The sequence below is a fragment of the Felis catus genome, chromosome A1 (assembly GCF_018350175.1).
Source record: "Felis catus isolate Fca126 chromosome A1, F.catus_Fca126_mat1.0, whole genome shotgun sequence".
Classification (NCBI taxonomy): Eukaryota; Metazoa; Chordata; class Mammalia; order Carnivora; family Felidae; genus Felis; species Felis catus.
The window spans coordinates 136,115,175-136,131,940 of NC_058368.1; the positions used below are offsets into that span (position 1 = coordinate 136,115,175).

General features: G+C 39.7%; 2 protein-coding genes across 10 annotated transcripts in view; one reads left to right on the forward strand and one right to left on the reverse strand.

Annotated features, from left to right (window-relative positions):
- Positions 1–769: 769 nt before the first annotated feature.
- On the reverse strand, positions 770–5,081 carry LOC102899837 (small EDRK-rich factor 1). Its single transcript, XM_045061833.1, has 3 exons — positions 4,924–5,081; positions 4,020–4,128; positions 770–1,033 (listed from the first exon to the last, which is right to left on the reverse strand). Exons 1-3 carry the CDS (start codon positions 4,928–4,930, stop codon positions 961–963), a joined length of 189 nt encoding a protein of 62 aa, XP_044917768.1. The 5' UTR covers positions 4,931–5,081; the 3' UTR covers positions 770–960.
- A 98-nt stretch (positions 5,082–5,179) lies between these two features.
- Positions 5,180–16,766, forward strand: part of BDP1 (B double prime 1, subunit of RNA polymerase III transcription initiation factor IIIB) — a 99,616-nt gene continuing 88,029 nt past the window's right edge. For 6 of the 9 annotated variants that reach the window (XM_045061811.1, XM_011283883.3, XM_045061807.1 and 3 more), the window contains exons 1-5: positions 8,331–8,749; positions 11,935–12,208; positions 13,789–13,898; positions 15,008–15,067; positions 16,162–16,293. In XM_045061811.1, the coding sequence (XP_044917746.1) occupies positions 8,538–8,749; positions 11,935–12,208; positions 13,789–13,898; positions 15,008–15,067; positions 16,162–16,293 (788 nt within the window). In that variant the 5' untranslated portion in view covers positions 8,331–8,537. The other 3 variants (XM_019835223.3, XM_045061800.1, XM_019835240.3) reach the window with 3 other exon arrangements.

The window sequence follows — 16,766 nt, forward strand, 5'->3', positions numbered from 1 at the left end:
ATCTTGCCATTTGCAAACATGTGGATGGAAGTAGAGGGTATTATGCTAAGCTAAATTAGAGAAAAACGAATACCATAGGACTTCACTCCTGTGAGGACTTTAAGGCACAGAACAGATGAACCCAAGGGAAGGGAAACAAAAATAATTTAAAAACAGGGAGGGGGACAAAACAGAAGAGACTCTTAAATATGGAGAACAATCGGAGGGTTACTGGAAGAATTGTGGGAGGTGGGATGGTCCAAATAGGTAAGGGGCATTAAGCAATCTACCCCTGAAATCACTGTTGCACTATACGCTAACTTGGATGTAAATTAAAAAAAAATTAAACAACTTTTCAAATTAAAATTGTGAAAACAAAAAGACATGGAAACTACTCATTATGGGAAAAAAAAAAAAAAGCAAAGGATACAGCTCAGAGCCTAACAAGTGCTTTGTATTCATAAATTATCAGTATGTAGAAAATCTGGAGATGGGATTTCAGAAATCAGACCCATCAGCAATCTTTGTGGATGGGGTGCCTGGGTGGTTCAGTTGGTTAAACGTCAAACACTGGATTTTGGTTCCAGTCATGATCTCATGATTTGGGAGATTGAGCCCCTGCTTGAGATTCTCCTCTCTCTCTTCCCTTTTATCATAAAGTTGACTTTAAGACCTACGTTAAGTTTATGACAAAGATTCTAGATTTAAAAGAGATTATGTTAGCTTATCACATTACCTCTTTGTTAGATAAACCCTCACTGCTGATAAAAAAATAACATTCAACAATATGTCTCATGCATAGTTTTTGTTTTATTCTTTGAAGAATGGTTCTGAAACATCACACTAAGTCAGGCTGAGAGGTAAAGTTTAAATAGTTTTGTAAGGACGTGTTGTAACATAGGACTGCTTACTCCACAAAATTTTAATCAGAGCTTATGATACACCTTGTTGGCAGTAGCACCCAGGTTTTCCAAATAGTCATCATTTTTCTCTCGTCTGCATAGACTTCTTCTCATTAGCTGCCTTCTGCTTTTGTTGCATTATCTCAGAGTCCCTATAATGGGGGAAAAGGCTGTAAGTTGTTACAGAAAAACTCATTTTACATTCTCACTTGTTTTCTATACACAACCCATTAAGCATATTAAGATACAATTTAAAAGAAGATATAAAAATTCATGTCTTTGTTTTCTTGGAGACAGAAGAAAAAGAATGGAAGGGCTTTGAAGCTGGATCTTATTTTGAAAACCATCCCTGTTGTTATGGTCTTGGGCAAGTAACCTCAAAGATCTTTCAAAATCACGACACTACTTACCAGGGTTGTTCTATGGAATAGCTACCAATGTATATACTGGCCATTAGGCAGCTACATACAGAATAATGGCAATTACTCTTGGTTGTCAACACGAGACCCTTATTTTAAAAAAATGTATTTGGGGCGCCTGGGTGGCGCAGTCGGTTAAGCGTCCGACTTCAGCCAGGTCACGATCTCGCGGTCCGGGAGTTCGAGCCCCGCGTCGGGCTCTGGGCTGATGGCTTGGAGCCTGGAGCCTGTTTCCGATTCTGTGTCTCCCTCTCTCTCTGTCCCTCCCCCGTTCGTGCTCTGTCTCTCTCTGTCCCAAAAATAAATAAACGTTGAAAAAAAAAAAAGATTAAAAAAAATATACAAAAAAAAAAAATGTATTTAATGGCTTTGTAATCAACACCTACTATCTGTTCATGAGTTCCAGCCCTGCATCAGGCTCGTTGCAGACAGATCAGAGCCTGGAGCCTGCTTAGGATTCTGTGTCTCCCTCTCTCTCTACCCTCCCCCTCTTGTGCGCTCTCTTAAAAATAAACATTAAAAAACAAACACAAAAAGCTTATGTAGGAGTATGAAGGAAAAACAACACACCTACAAAGAAAAAAAAAAAGCAATATTTACTTTTCTGTTTGAAACCAAGCTCTGTTGTGCTTGCTGTAACCTCAGTAATGTTACTGAAGTTCAGAGCATCAGTTTCCTGTTCTATACATTGAGGCTAACATTCCTTCTCAGGGTGATGAGTAGAGGTAAAATGCACATAGTACCTAGAACAGAGCTTTCTAACAAGTGGATAATAATTCAACAGTGACTATTATTTAACCAAGCTAGACTAGATCTAGAGATCTAGACACCTTCACTAAAAATTCCAGGTTCACTGATTTTTACTATATTCACTTTTACTCCAATGTGAGTAAAGAGAAATTTAAGACAAACCTTATCACTTTAATACCACGGAAAGCATCAAGTGATAATTAGCCCAATGTGGGGCTTCAACTCATAACCATGAGATCAAGAGCTGCATGGTCCACAGACTGAGCCAGCCAGACACCCCAAAACACTGATCTTTAACTCCGGTTGCACATCAGCATTACCTGAGCAAATTTTTAAAGTTAGGTTTAACTTACAATAAAATTTATCCAGAGCACCTGTTATGCCCAGCCCCAAACCAATTAAAGAAGGACTGGAATTAAAGCACAGGCTTCAGTAACACTCAAGGCTTCCCACGTGTTTCTAATGTGCAGGCTTGAGGACCACAGAGAAGCCCTGCTAAAGCATGTGCAGTCAGTCACTTCTTCACCCGACCTCCAAGTTGTACATAGACAAAATTAGAGGGTTTTTTTTTTTTTTGTCTCCCATTATACCATGCTTTTATGTGTTCTGGAAGGCCTAACAGTGGGGAAATAAACTACTTGTTACCATCTTAAAAACAGAATGCCTATTTGCAATGATGGCTGCTTCTCTTTGTTCTTCCTCTTTACATACTACCTCAACCCTACACGTGCTCCCCTTAAATGGGAATTTAAAACACTGACATTTATTAAAGACCTCTAATAATTTAGAGACCCAACTTTCTAGTTGTGGAAGCACTGACTTTCTCAACAAATTCTGCTTGGAGAGTTCTAGAATTAAGGAATCTCCTGGCCTCAAAGCCATTCTTTTTTTTTTTTTTTAATTTTTTTTTTCAACGTTTTTGTTTATTTTTGGGACAGAGAGAGACAGAGCATGAACGGGGAGGGGCAGAGAGAGAGGGAGACACAGAATCCGAAACAGGCTCCAGGCTCTGAGCCATCAGCCCAGAGCCTGACGCGGGGCTCGAACTCACGGACCGTGAGATCGTGACCTGGCTGAAGCCGGACGCTTAACCGACTGCACCACCCAGGCGCCCCTCAAAGCCATTCTTAAAACAACAAAAATTGGGGTGCGTGGGTAGCTCAGTCCATTAAGCATCAGACTTGATCTCAGCTCAGGTCTTGATCTCAGGGTTTTGAGTTCAAACACCTCATTGGGCTCAGTGCTGGGCAAGAAACCTACTGAATAAAACCTTTTACAAAGCAAAGCCAAAACACATGCTGGCTTTCATTAAAAAACAAAACAAAACAAACCCCCCAAAGCACAACAAAGTAACTACAGTGCAATTGTGAGGTATTTGTTTACTACTGTAAAAAGGCAGCAGATTGATGAAGTTGCAAGGGTTTAAGTACACATATCATTTAAAGCCATCTTCTTGGTGAGAAATTTTAAGCTGCGCTCTGAGAGTATTTCTGTATTATTACAAAATTACAATTAATTTTCTATTATTTCTTACATAATTACGTATCAAGGCTGTGGACCTGCATTTTCTCCAACCCAATGGATCTTCAGAAATGAATGTAGCTACACACACTTTGTGTCTCTTTCATAACATTTATCACTGTAATTGAGTCACCTATCATCCTGACAAGGTTGAGTCGGAGGTCTGCTTCGAAAATGTTGTATCCCTAGCACCTAACAGTGTCTTTCATATGAGAGGCATTCCATTACTTTGCTAAATGAAGTTCTTATGGCTGTGGTGGGGAAGCAGAAGATTCATCCAGGGATTGGGATGACTGTAGTCATATAGTTATAGCATGTGCAGCACAGCTGTTCATCTGTGACCCCTACTATGCAAGCTAAGCTTAGTTCTACCCAGGATTTAAAAAAATTCTTTCCATTCTTAAAAGGAAAACTTCAGAGATTTGACAATTCAATTACTATCACTTACCTCTGCTTTCTCTGAGAGGTAGTCAAGCTATCCTCTTTTCTTTTTCCCTTGCTAATTTCCTGGGATTTCTTCATGTTTTTCTGGCGGGCAAGTTCTCGCTGATTTCCGCCTGCAAAGTTAAACAGTCATGCTCTTTTCCCATCTCAAAAATTAATACCAATTCCGTTAAAAGACTTATTTAAATGCATCTGAAGTTAGCTTTTTATTTTTTAACAGGCCAGCAGAGCACTGCACTGAACAGAGTTCCCATAGTAGCCGAGGAAGAAGCTCAAACACAAACACTTCAAGTCTTAAGAGCATTATCATACCAATTCAGGTGTTCAATTAATGTAAATACCAGATCACTTATAGTCAGCACTCCACTCCTGTGTCTATATGGGTCAGTACGTTCCAAATTAAGGTCTAGCTTTTGAGGAGTATGGAGAGAATGATAGATACACAGGGAACACAGCTCCACAAGTTGGCCCATCACAATTCCACTGTTAAGCGGGTAAACGCAGCGGTTCGGGATGCATTACCTGGAAGGGGCAAACAAAAGAACTAGGGAGGGGACTCAATCGGAGCTTCCTCTCCTTCTCAGGCCTTAGGACCTTAAGGACCAACTATAAACCACTTTCTGACCAAGCCCCGTCCCGGGGCCGCCGTCTTCACACACCTCACCTCCGGAGAGGTGTTCTTTACCCTGTAAACTCGCACTTGGCCGGCAGGCACACGCCCCACTTCTCAGGCGGGCCCGAAGCTAACCGTCCCTCTCCCTCAGTGGGCTGAGAGAATGGGGTCCCCGCGCCGTCGGACCTAAGGGAATACATCAGCCGGCTCCCGCCTCCTCTCCAGCCGCGCCTACGGACCTCGGCTTCCTCTGCAGACGCTCCCCGCCGCGTCCCTCACCCGTCCGCATACTCACGGGCCATGCCGACACCCGACCGAACCCAAAAGAGAGCCACTCGGAGAAGCAACGGCCTTCTAACGCTCTCAGCGGTCGTCCCCTCCCGCGGCTCTTGAAGGCTGAGCCCGCGCCGGCCCTCAGCCGGGCTACGCCTCTGTTCCTTCCATCGCCCCGCCCACCGAGGCCCGATCGCAGCCTCCAGCGAGTCGGGCGGCTGACTGCGCGTGCGCCGCTGGGCAGGCGGGGCGGTCCTCGCGGTGGGTCCCGGGATGGCAGCTTCTGGAGTTCAATCAGGGCTCGCGTCCCCTCGGTCACGCAAATTTGGTCGAGTCTAGAAAGCAGGTCCTGCGTCTGTGGATTTTCCCTACTGTGTACCGAGCCCTCGGGGTTGGCCAGCCCCCTCTTTTTGGTAACGACAAAAACAAGCGCCACTATATCTAACTTCTAGACCGAGAACGTTAGCATTCATTAATCTCCTTGCAGAAGCGGGAAGGGGACAAAACCTATTAAGGGTTAACTCAATATGCAAAACACAGTTTTGGCTCTTTACATATTTTTTTTTTTTTATGTCAGCAACAAATCTGTAAGTAGGCTTCATTGTTCCTATTCTGCGGAAGAGGAGATTGAGACTCTGAAACGAGGAGCGACTGTCCTAACAGGTAGGGACTCTTAGAAGTGAGATTTATAGTGAAGATGGACTTTAAATCTGTTAATTTCCCTTTTAGTCTCATTGCCTTTGTCGCGGTGGACAGTACCGAAGGAATTTTAGGTTAATGGCTCTGTGCTTGGGTTGTATGATAGGAAGGGAATAGCAGGGGATGCAGTTTTATCTCCTATTCACAATAACCTTGGAACGTGGGTAAAAGCCGTGGAGCATTTGCCATTGCTAGAAACATGTGCAAAGATGCCTGAGGTTAGTTTGATACTTGGGTTTTTCATCTCTCCCGTTACTTATTACAAACAAACGTGTAGAGTTACTCTGTACATCCTAAAATCAACTTTTTATAAAGGTTTTTATGTTGGAAAATTTCAAACATCTACAACAGTATGGAAAATACTGCAAAGCATTCTCAAGTATATGTGACCAAGCTTTAACAATTTTTATTTTAACTCCTAAAAGTCACCTATTTTACAGAAGGTAGGACAAAGTGGTGAAGACTTGGAGCTCTGGAGATGGGATGTCTTGGTTGAAAGCCCAGCTCTACCAATGAGTAGATGTGTGAACGTGGGTGTGTTATTTCATTGCGGTAAAGCTTCCATATTAAATGGGAAGGTAAATGTACCTCTTTAATTAATTGAATTAATGTATGTGAAGTACGAAGTGTTCAGTATATGTTAGCATTCAATGTTAGCTATTATCAATCTTTTAACCTCAGAGAGCCTTGTGTCACTCACCCTAAACCCCACCTGTCTTCAATACTGTTTATGAGCCAAGCATCTGATTCCACTTAAACAACCTCTTCTGGAGTAAATTGAGCAGGGGGAAAAGATTGACTTGTGTCCTGGGTCATTGTGAAGAAGGGAGGGAAGCAATTTGGGATTGGAAAGTAAGTGGAAGCGTTATTGTTTGTGTTTGTAGTCTTAATTTACAGTCTAATTGACCTTTTTCTTTGCGGTTGAAAATATACTTTGTGAATGGTAGGGATATACTCAAGAGATATTGGGTGTGTCTGCTAGAGAAAACTGAAGACTTTTAAAATTACTCTGATGCCTTTAAGAATTTACTCCACAAACTTGGTTGTGTAACATATCTTAAGACTTTATATTTAATAATAAAATTAGATCTGATTCTGTTCCCTTATTTATAGTAATGACAAATTAAATCCTTGTTATTAATTGCCTTACCTACAGAATTGTGGGAGTGGCCTAGATTCTTAGATGGAACATAACATTTTGGGAAAGGCAATATCTTTATACCAGAATATACTGGGCAAAGCTAAATGGTCCTAGTAGTGGCTCCAAGATTCGTGAGACATCTTCAGTAGGGGGCTCTTTGTCAAGTTCTTGACCTTCTTTAGGTGTATCTGAAGTCCTGTTTCCTTCCCAGATTACTGGAGGGAGCCTACAGAATCCACAGACTTCCATTTTCTTTCCAGTCTTAGAGGAATCTCTTCTCTCTAACGTGCTTTCATCCCTCTTACTCTCAAAAACGCTTCTCTTTCTTCTTCTGGATGACATAGCAACCTCTTTAATTAATTAAAGATTTTATTCTTTTGCCTTTAACATAGCAGGATGTCCTTGTAGAGTTTTATTCTTGAAAAAGGAAGTTGGGCCTGGCTGTTGCAATGCGTCAGGGAATTAAAAAGCTCGCCCATACTGTGTACAGCCAATCTCATCTATGGCCATTTTTCTTCTAATCATATAAGTCTTCCCTAACCATATTACCTAAAGTAAGCCAGCCTCCCAATAATCTCTTTCATAATACTCTTTAAATTTCTTTCATGCATTTAATACACTTTTAATCTTGTTCACTTGTTTTATTTTTTCTCCCCAACCCAGAACACCTTATTTATTGCTCTAATGCTACCTCCTGAAGCAGATTATGAATACATATATTAATTTACTATATAACTATATAGTTAAATTTTTAAAGTGTTTATTTTTGAGTAGACACAGAGTGCCAATGGGGGAGGGGCAGAGAAAGAGGGATACCTATATTCGAAGCAGGTCCCAGGCCCTGAGCTGTCAGCACAGATCCCTACACAGGACTCAAACTCACCAGCCAGGAGATGATGACCTGAGCCCAAGTGGGATGCTAACCGACTGTGCTACCCTGGAACCCCTATAACTATATAGTTTTAACTATAAAACTTTTTGAACACGTACATTAAAAAGTATACAAAGGTATACGGTGAATGATCTTCATGCCACGACATGTTTCCCGTAAACCTAGTTCCCCTTACAGGAGATAACTTACCAGTTTCTTCATACTTGAATTTGTAATCTATGTTCTACTCAATTTAGAATTTCTAAGCCCTGGGGATGTGCTGGCGAACAGGCACTACTCTACAAGACCTTCTTCTTCTTCTTTTTCAAGTTTTTAATTATTTTTCATAATCTCTACCCCCAATATGGGGTTCGAACTCATGCCCTGGTATCAAGAGTGGCAGGCTCCTCCGACTGAGCTGCTAGCCAGGCGCCCCATGATTTTAATAGTCTTATAAAGGGTCTTGGGTCTTAAAAGGGTCTTATAAAAAGTCTATAGAGGGTCTTGACTACCTCCTTTCACTCGTTTCTGTAACTCCTAGGGACGCTGGGAGAGGGGAGAGCTGACCACGGAACATCTCAATTTCCGGTTCACTAGTAACTCTGTAGTTTGACAGTTACCATGGCTCCGGGCGCTGTGCGTCTTACGCTTTTCCTAGGCGCTGGCTGATGGCGTAATCAGTTCCGGCGCCCTACGAGGGCGGGGAAGCAAGGTACTGGGGGAAACTTAGCAGGGTCATGAAGAAGAGGCGGCGGCGGGAGGAAGGAGGAGGTGGCGGGGGTATGAACCTGCGGTAGCTGCCCGCTGGGCTGGTGGTGTGGCCGTGTGGAAAGGACGTAGTTCTTAATCCCTTCTCCCGGCAGCAGCCGGGGCTCGGGGCTGAGAGCGGCCGTGGGGCCGCCTCCCCGGGCCCCCTGGCTCCGCCATGTTCCGCAGGGCACGCCTTAGCGTGAAGCCGAATGTCAGGCCTGGTGTAGGCGCCAGGAGCTCCTCCGCTCCCAACCCCCAACGTGGACAAGAGGCTCCCAGGCCCCCGGATCCTGCAGCCGCTTCTTCCCCGAAGCCAGCGGAGTCTACAGATGTGCCCCCGGTGGATTTCGGGGGAACGGAGCCGCAAGAAAAGCCTCCCAGGAGCAGGTAAGAGCATGCAGAGAGGAGCATTTTCATCTGCCCCGCCTCTCTGGGCCTGTCACCTGGAATATGACCCCATGAATTTACTTTAGGAGTATTCTGTCGCTTGCATTGAGTCTTACAGTTGAGACTCTATGAACCTACTCCAAACTGCAGTTTGTCACTCTGGCCACAGGGTGTGGCACATGTGGATTTTGTTAAAGGTCTGTAGTTTCTCCGGGTGGGAATCTTGTCTTCAAGTGGTGGTGAGAAGAGTCCAGGTGTAACAGTCTTAACGTGAAATTTACACGTGGTAATGTTAGAGAGCTTAGATTACTTTGCCGTAGTTTTTTTTTTTTTCTTCCTTCTGGAGCACTTTGCAGGGGTAGGTACTTTTTTAGATTTTCAAAAAAACATTGATATAGTCTTAAAAGACCAGTGTTACATTGGTTATGCTGAGTTGTGTCAGTGGGGAGGAGATATGGCTACTTGATTTGATTCCAGGGCGTGCCCCTTTATAGTGGCCATGTTTTCTGAAGGGAAAAAGCATGTGCTAATACCACATTTGGAGTCAGGATTTTTTTTTTTTTCCTTTAAAAAATTTTTTTAAATTTAATGTTTGTTTATTTTTGTAAGAGCGGGAGAGGGGCAGGGGAGAGGGAGACACAGAATCTGAAGCAGGCTCTGAGATGTCAGCGCAGAGTCCAACACCCAGCTGGACCTCACAAGCACAGAGCCCAACGCAGGGGCTCGAACTCACAAACCGTGAGATCATTACCTGAACCTAAGTGGGACTCTTAACCGACTTAGCCGCCCAGGCGCCCCAGGATGTTTTTCGTAATTTAACAGTTTATCAGACTTTGCCCAGGCAGAATTTGCTTATCTGTAAAATGGAAATAATATTCTCTGATTTGGAGAGTCAAGTTATTGTGGAGTTTAGAAAAAACTGACAAACTCTTGAATAGGACATGGCAGAATAGTTGTCTACAAAAAGTTATCTTTTTAAAATAAAAGCAATGGTAGTAAATAACAAAGTAGTTAAAATTAAGCCATGTTGGGCTACTAATGGTCTCTGTTTCTGTAATACATATGCGAGGAAACTAATAAAAATGGATCCGATTAAATGACAATGAGATGGTGTAAATTCTTTGTATGCTCTAACCAGAAGGTGAAAATTTTATCCTTTTCTTTTTGGCCTAACTTCCTCTGTTGGCCTGAACTGGTGCTGGGTATAGGATGTTATTTTGCCAGCTTATTGATACTTAGTAATATCCATGTTTCTTATATGAATATTTTTTCAAAATTTCTCCTCAAAAAAGAAATACAAGTAACAGTCACTGTTAATAAAGTTTGCAGAGATCCTGTTAACTACATACAGATGCACGATGATTGATAATTTAATAAATTACTGTGATTCTGTAGTCTTGAGACATTAGAGGTTGGGAATATTTGCTTTCTTAGAGTTGGCATTTAGGGAGTATATTTGATTTTTTTTTTTTTTTTTTACTATGTGTTTTTTTGCGGGTCTTTGCAGCTGTATAAATCTATAGGGTGTATGTTTTGTCCTCAACGATTCAACATAATTGAATGAAATGCACAGATGCATGTATCATTACAAAGCCTGATCTCGGTGTCATAAGTTTGGGCCCTATGTTGGGTGTAGAGATTACTAAAAAAAAAAAAAAAAAAATTAAAAACATGGAGCTATCTTGCAAATAACCTGGAAAGGTTATTCTATAGGTTTAGGCATTTTCTACTTTTACATAAAACTAATAACATGAAAAATGTAGACTGCTTTTAATTCTTACACCCTCTCTCTTCTTGACTTAATTTGCTTTCAGGCCATTCCTGAAATGTGTATATCCGATCTGAACCATATCTAATATGTATTCTGGAGTGACCAAGTACTTTTTTAAGTTAGGAGTTTGATAGCTGTGTAAGTATTCATACCAGACGAAAGAGGAATGATTTCTACCTCAAACAGTATTTGATTGGATTAATGTAGCTCAATGTATATTCTCAAATACTGTAGTAGAGATATTTTAGAAATTTGATGTTTTGTGTGTTTGGTTTGACTCATCTCAGGTTGATAAAGTAATTTATAATTTAGATCAGGTAGGGGGATGTCAATATAGATTATAAACTTAGTTTTTTTTAAATTTTTTTTTTCAACGTTTTTTATTTTTGGGACAGAGAGAGACAGAGCATGAACGGGGGGGGGGGCAGAGAGAGAGGGAGACACAGATTCGGAAACAGGCTCCAGGCTCTGAGCCATCAGCCCAGAGCCTGATGCGGGGCTCGAACTCACGGACTGCGAGATCGTGACCTGGTTGAAGTCGGACGCTTAACCGACTATACCACCCAGGCGCCCCTATAAACTTAGTTTTTGAAAAAATAATTGTCGGGGCACTTGGGTGGCTCTGTCGGTTAAGCGCCCGACTTCATCTCAGGTCATGATCTCACGGTCCATGAGTTAGAGCCCCGCATTGGGCTCTGTGCTGACAGCTCAGAGCCTGGAGCCTGCTTCAGATTCTGTGTCTCCCTTTCTCTCTGCCCCTCCCCCCCTCTCCCTTTGTCTCTCTCAAAAATTAATAAAGATTAAAGAAAAAAACTTAAAAAAAATAAAACAATTGTCAGTTATATAGTGATTCAAAGTAGGGTAATAGAGTTTTAATTTGTAACTTGGCCTTTTGTTTTTCTTGAACGAGTTAGGATGAGCATAAACTTATATGTTCTAATGCACTAAGGGGCTTGATGTTTGAAAAAGATCAGCAGTCTTTGTTAGAATTTATGCATCTGTTAAAATTTTAGTAAAGGGGTGCCTGGGTGGCTCAGTCGGTTAAGCGTCCGACTTCGGCTCAGGTCATGACCTTAAGGTTCACGAGTTCGAGCCCCGCCTCAGGCTCTGTGCGACAGCTCAGAGCCTGGAACCTGCTTTGGATTCTGTGTCTCCCTCTCTATCTGCCCTTCCTCCACTCACACTCTGTCTCTCAAAAATAAATAAACATTAAAAAAAAAATTAAAAAAAATAAAAATTTTAGTAAACAAAGTTTTTATTGAAATCTGTCATGAATAATGTGTATCTCAAGTCGTTGATTGTTTTAATAATGAGATTTTACTGGTTTAGATTTTTACCAGGCTAGTTTTTAAAACTAGAATATGAAAGATCCATGGTGTCCTTTTTTTTTTTTTTTTTTTTTTAATTTTGACAGTGATGAAAAGACTGACAATGAGAATTATGTTGAAGAATCCAGTAAGTCTTCCTCTGCTGTTTCACAGAGAAGAAAGCGAATATCAAGTACTACTCTGGTTAAGCCTGGTGTCAGTGTTCCTTCAGAATCTCATCCCTTATCTACAGTTAATCAAGAAGTTCCACAGCCAAAGCCTATTTCAACAAAAGAGAAACAGCCATGTTCAGACAGATACCGAATATATAAAGCCCAGAAACTAAGAGAAATGTTAAAAGAAGAATTGAGAAAGGAGAAGGTAAGGGAGAAAAATCACATTTGACTGTTCCTACTAGGTTTCTGTTTTTATGTTAGGCATCATTTGGAGGAATAATATCTGTAGTATTTAATGGAGCATAACCAGTTAATGTTCCTTATTTTAATAGAAGATCCCCTTTTGTGAATTGAATGATTAATAAGCGCGATGGACTTAATAAGCTATTTTTTCCGCTACGTTAATTTTTATATTCATCTATATCTTTTTTTTTTAATTTTTTTTTAATGTTTTTTATTTATTTTTGAGTCAGAGAGAGACAGAGCATGAACAGGGGAGGGGCAGAGAGAGAGGGAGACACAGAATCCGAAGCAGGCTCCAGGCTCTGAGCTGTCAGCACAGAGCCCGACGCGGGGCTCAAACTCACGAACCGTGAGATCATGACCTGAGCCAAAGTCAGATGCTTAACTGACTGAGCCACCCAGGCGCCCCTCATCTATATCTTTGATTGATTTTGGTGAAGACCAAAAATAGAAGGTTTGTTTCTACACACATAGAAAATATACAAAGCATATTTATAAAATAAACTTTAAGTATGATTTTTCGTGACATGAATAACATTCATTTGAATTAAGACAAACTTGAGCAAAATGAATTGGTAATATTTTATAAATTGACAGTATGGAAATTATAAATGGGAAAAATTTGCATTTATGTGTATAGTAAAGCCTATCTTTTTAATCTTGAAGAGCGATTATTTTTCCAACATTGCACTGTACCAATAGTGAAGCATGTAAGCTCTGCAGTTAGATACTTAAGATTTGAATCTTAGAGTCATCCCTTAGTATGTGTCATTGGGCAATTTAATTGATTTTTCTGTATGTATCCTCATCTGCAAAATAAGACTGATGATAGTATGTATCTCATTGGAGGGTTGTAAAGATTGGATGAGTAAATATATGTAAAACACATTTAGACTAGTGCCTGGCAAACAGAAGGAGCTTAACAAATGTCAGCTTTTATTATTACAAAATCCCCTTGTTAATTCAGAGGAAGGCACTTAGTATGGTGCTTTATATTATTCTATCATCTTTGTGTAGTAGATACCACTGTTTTACGCAGGTGGAAACAAGTTTAGAGAAGTTATTTGCTTTGTATCACATATCAGTGGGATTTGAATCTATGTTGTTTAAAATCTAGGTCTCTAAAGATGTTCTATAGAATCTGCTTAGGTAGATTTATTTTCAGGAATTAAAAAATTAAACATTTGCTTTGAGAATTTTGTAAAATTCACAGAAATCTAGTTCATTACAGGGTAAACAAAAACTATGTATTTATAAGTGCTTAGCAAACTATTATAGTTAGAAGGCATTAGTAAGTATGATTTTATACGTTGAGCTTTTATCCAGACCTAGACACTTTAGTTTTTAAAATTCCTTGATGTGCTACACTGTTTAATAATGCAGTTTATGAAGTTTGTCCTAAAATTGGGAATAATCATGATAAGAATAATACTAAATCACTTGCAATGAATATAACAGTGGGATATACCTTTGAATATAGTACATGTGAAATTCTACATTTATAAAAGAAAAGTGGATCTTTGTGTGTGTTTGTGTGTCCAGAAACAATGGAAAAACAAATATGCCATAAATGAAAGTCAGAAGCCACCAGATCGTTCAAAAATGACTATGAGAGATTTCATATATTACCTGCCAGATAATAATCCAATGACGTAAGTAAATTTTTCTTGTTGTCCTTTCTTTGGGTATGTTGTGAGTTAAGTATCACTTTTAGAGTACAAGTTCGTGTTTTCCAAAAGTATGTTGGCAAAACTTATAGCAAATATGTTTTTTCGATAGAATTTTTAAACAACATTTAGTTGTATTTCAGGTAACTGCTTTCTTGGTTGGGGTGGTGCCCTTTTCCTCTGAAATTAAAAATAAGTTTCCTTTCTTTTTATTTTATTTTTAACATTTATTTATTTTTGAGACAGAGAGCATAAATGGGGGAGGGGCAGAGAGAGAGGGAGATACAGAATCGAAAGCAGGCTCCAGGCTCTGAGCCATCAGCCAAGAGCCCGACGTGGGGCTCGACCTCACGGACTGCGAGATCGTGACCTGAGCTGAAGTCAGACGCTTAACCCACTGAGCCACCCAGGCGCCCCCAAAATAAGTTTCTTTTCTTACATTACCAAAATGTTATAAAACTAAACAATTTTAATCAATACTGCAGTTTGTGTTTCTTGTACACTATACCCTGATTCTAAAGGAACGTTGTAATTTTTATGCTCTACCTCCTAATTATTTATAGTGGATATTATTTATCTTCTAAGAACAAAGCTTCTTTAGTAAAGTTAGCCTGAGGAGGCAGATGGTTTATAATAAATCTCATTGTTATGTTGTTGATGGTTTAGCAGGTGGATGCAGGAGTGTAGCTTTTTTCAGGTTTACCAGGTCTTTGGCTTGCTGCCAAAGGGCCAGAAGCCTAGGTGGTAAGTTGTTTGACATGTAGGATTTGGAGATAAGCCATGTAGGTTGCTTCAGACAGGAGGACTGGGAGAGCCTCCCTTCACTAAGGAATTAGAGAGTAAAAACGTTCCTACCTAGGGCATAGCAGGTTTATATTTGATGACAAGGTTTTTGACTGAGAAATTGACTCTTGGGCCACGCCGTTATTAATAATAGTGTTACGGTTTATCATATAAAAAAAATGCAAGTTAAAATAATTTCCTTCTTGCCAATGGGTAGAATTGACAAGATATATATTGTTCATTTAAAAATATTTTTTATATTAAATATTAAATTGTCTCACATTTAAAAACAATTGTTGTTTGTTTATTAGTTCTTCACTGGAACAAGAAAAGAAAACTGAAAAATCATTGACACCAGTCCAGACAAGAGAGTAAGCATTTTATCTTAGTGTTTTTTTAAAATAAGTTATTTGATGGGTACAGTTTTTAAAAAAAGAAATCAAATGATGCTTTTTGTTATAGTCAAATTGCATGTGATAGGAATGTTTAGATAGAATCACTAGCAAGAATAAAACTTACTCTCTGATTTAAATCAAAATGTAAGGCGGCCCATACTGTGTATTATATATGGAAATGGCCAATGGTGTTATTTTAATGAAACCTTATATTTTATTTTTATTTATTTTAAAAATATTGTTTTGTTTAACATTTATTAATTTATTTTGAGAGACAGAGTACGTGTTCATGATTGCGGGGGAGAGGGGCGGAGAGGAAAGAGAATCCCAAGCAGGTATTCCCAGAACTATCAGCATGGGGCTCCATCTCCACAAACTGTTAGGTCATGACCTGAGCTGAAATGTTGGATGCTCAACAGATTGAGCAACCTGGGGACACCTCAATTGAAGCTTTTAGAATTAAAAAGGATTTTGTTTTGTTTTAGAATAGCATAATAAAACAGTACAAAAATCAAATGGAACGAAAGTGTACTGAGAAGTCTTCCAACTCTGTTTTCCTGTCATCTGGTTCCGCTGCCTGAAGGCAACAATTGTTACCAATTTTTTAATGTATCATTCTAATTCTATTCTGTGTCTAAACAAATAAACGTGTATATATATTTTTTTCTTTCCCTTTTATAATTTAAAAAAAAATTTTTTTTAATGCTTTTATTTATTTTTGAGAGAGAGACTGAGTGCAGGCGAGCAAGGGGCAAAGAGAGGGAGACATAGAATCCGAAGCAGGCTCCAGGCTCTGAGTTGTCAGCGCAGAGCCCGATGTAGGGCTTGAACCCACAAACCGCAAGATCATGACCTGAACTGAAGTCGGATGCTTAACTGACTGAGCCACCCAGGCACCCCATAGTCGGGAAATTTATAAACACGTCCTTAACATGTAGTATCTTTACTTAGGGTATAGGGAAAATTGGAAATCAAATGAAGGTTGGATTCGAAGTAATTTATTTCAGAAGTTGATAGTCCTCAGGAGATCCTTCTCCTGGATATATGAATTAAGCTATCTTTACATTCAGTAGGCAAGAAGGTAAAAGTACTCCTGATGCTGAAGGTCATGAAGAAGTAGAAGAAGAAGTGGATGACGGGCCATTGCTGGTTCCTCGAGTAAAAGTGGCAGAAGATGGTTCCATTATTTTGGATGAAGAAAGGTAAGTTAAAAAAAAAAGAGATTGTGGTTTCAAATATAAGAACAAATGTGCTTTGTCTAATGAGAGAGATTGAATTTCTGCATCATTCATGGTTACCTGACCATATAAACACTAATGTTTATATTTTTTAATGCATGTTATAAATAGAAAGATGAGTTAGATTGATTTGTAATTTTTAGCAATTTTTATGCTGTGTTTTTTTATAAGAAGATGGTACTGCTGATTCGTCATCCATTAACCTTCCACAATTGTTTTACTAACTTTACTGGTAATTGGGATGAGCTCCTGAACTAATTATATGCTGGTCTCTACTGATGATACATTTCAAAAATTGGCTCAGTCTTGAAGTCAAAATTCAGGTTTTCTTATTATTAACTAATACCATATTTTGGTGTGTGGTTATAACTAATGAAAATGCAACAAATGAATCAGGTTTAATCAGGGTTAATATTCTATATAACTTTTGTTATGAC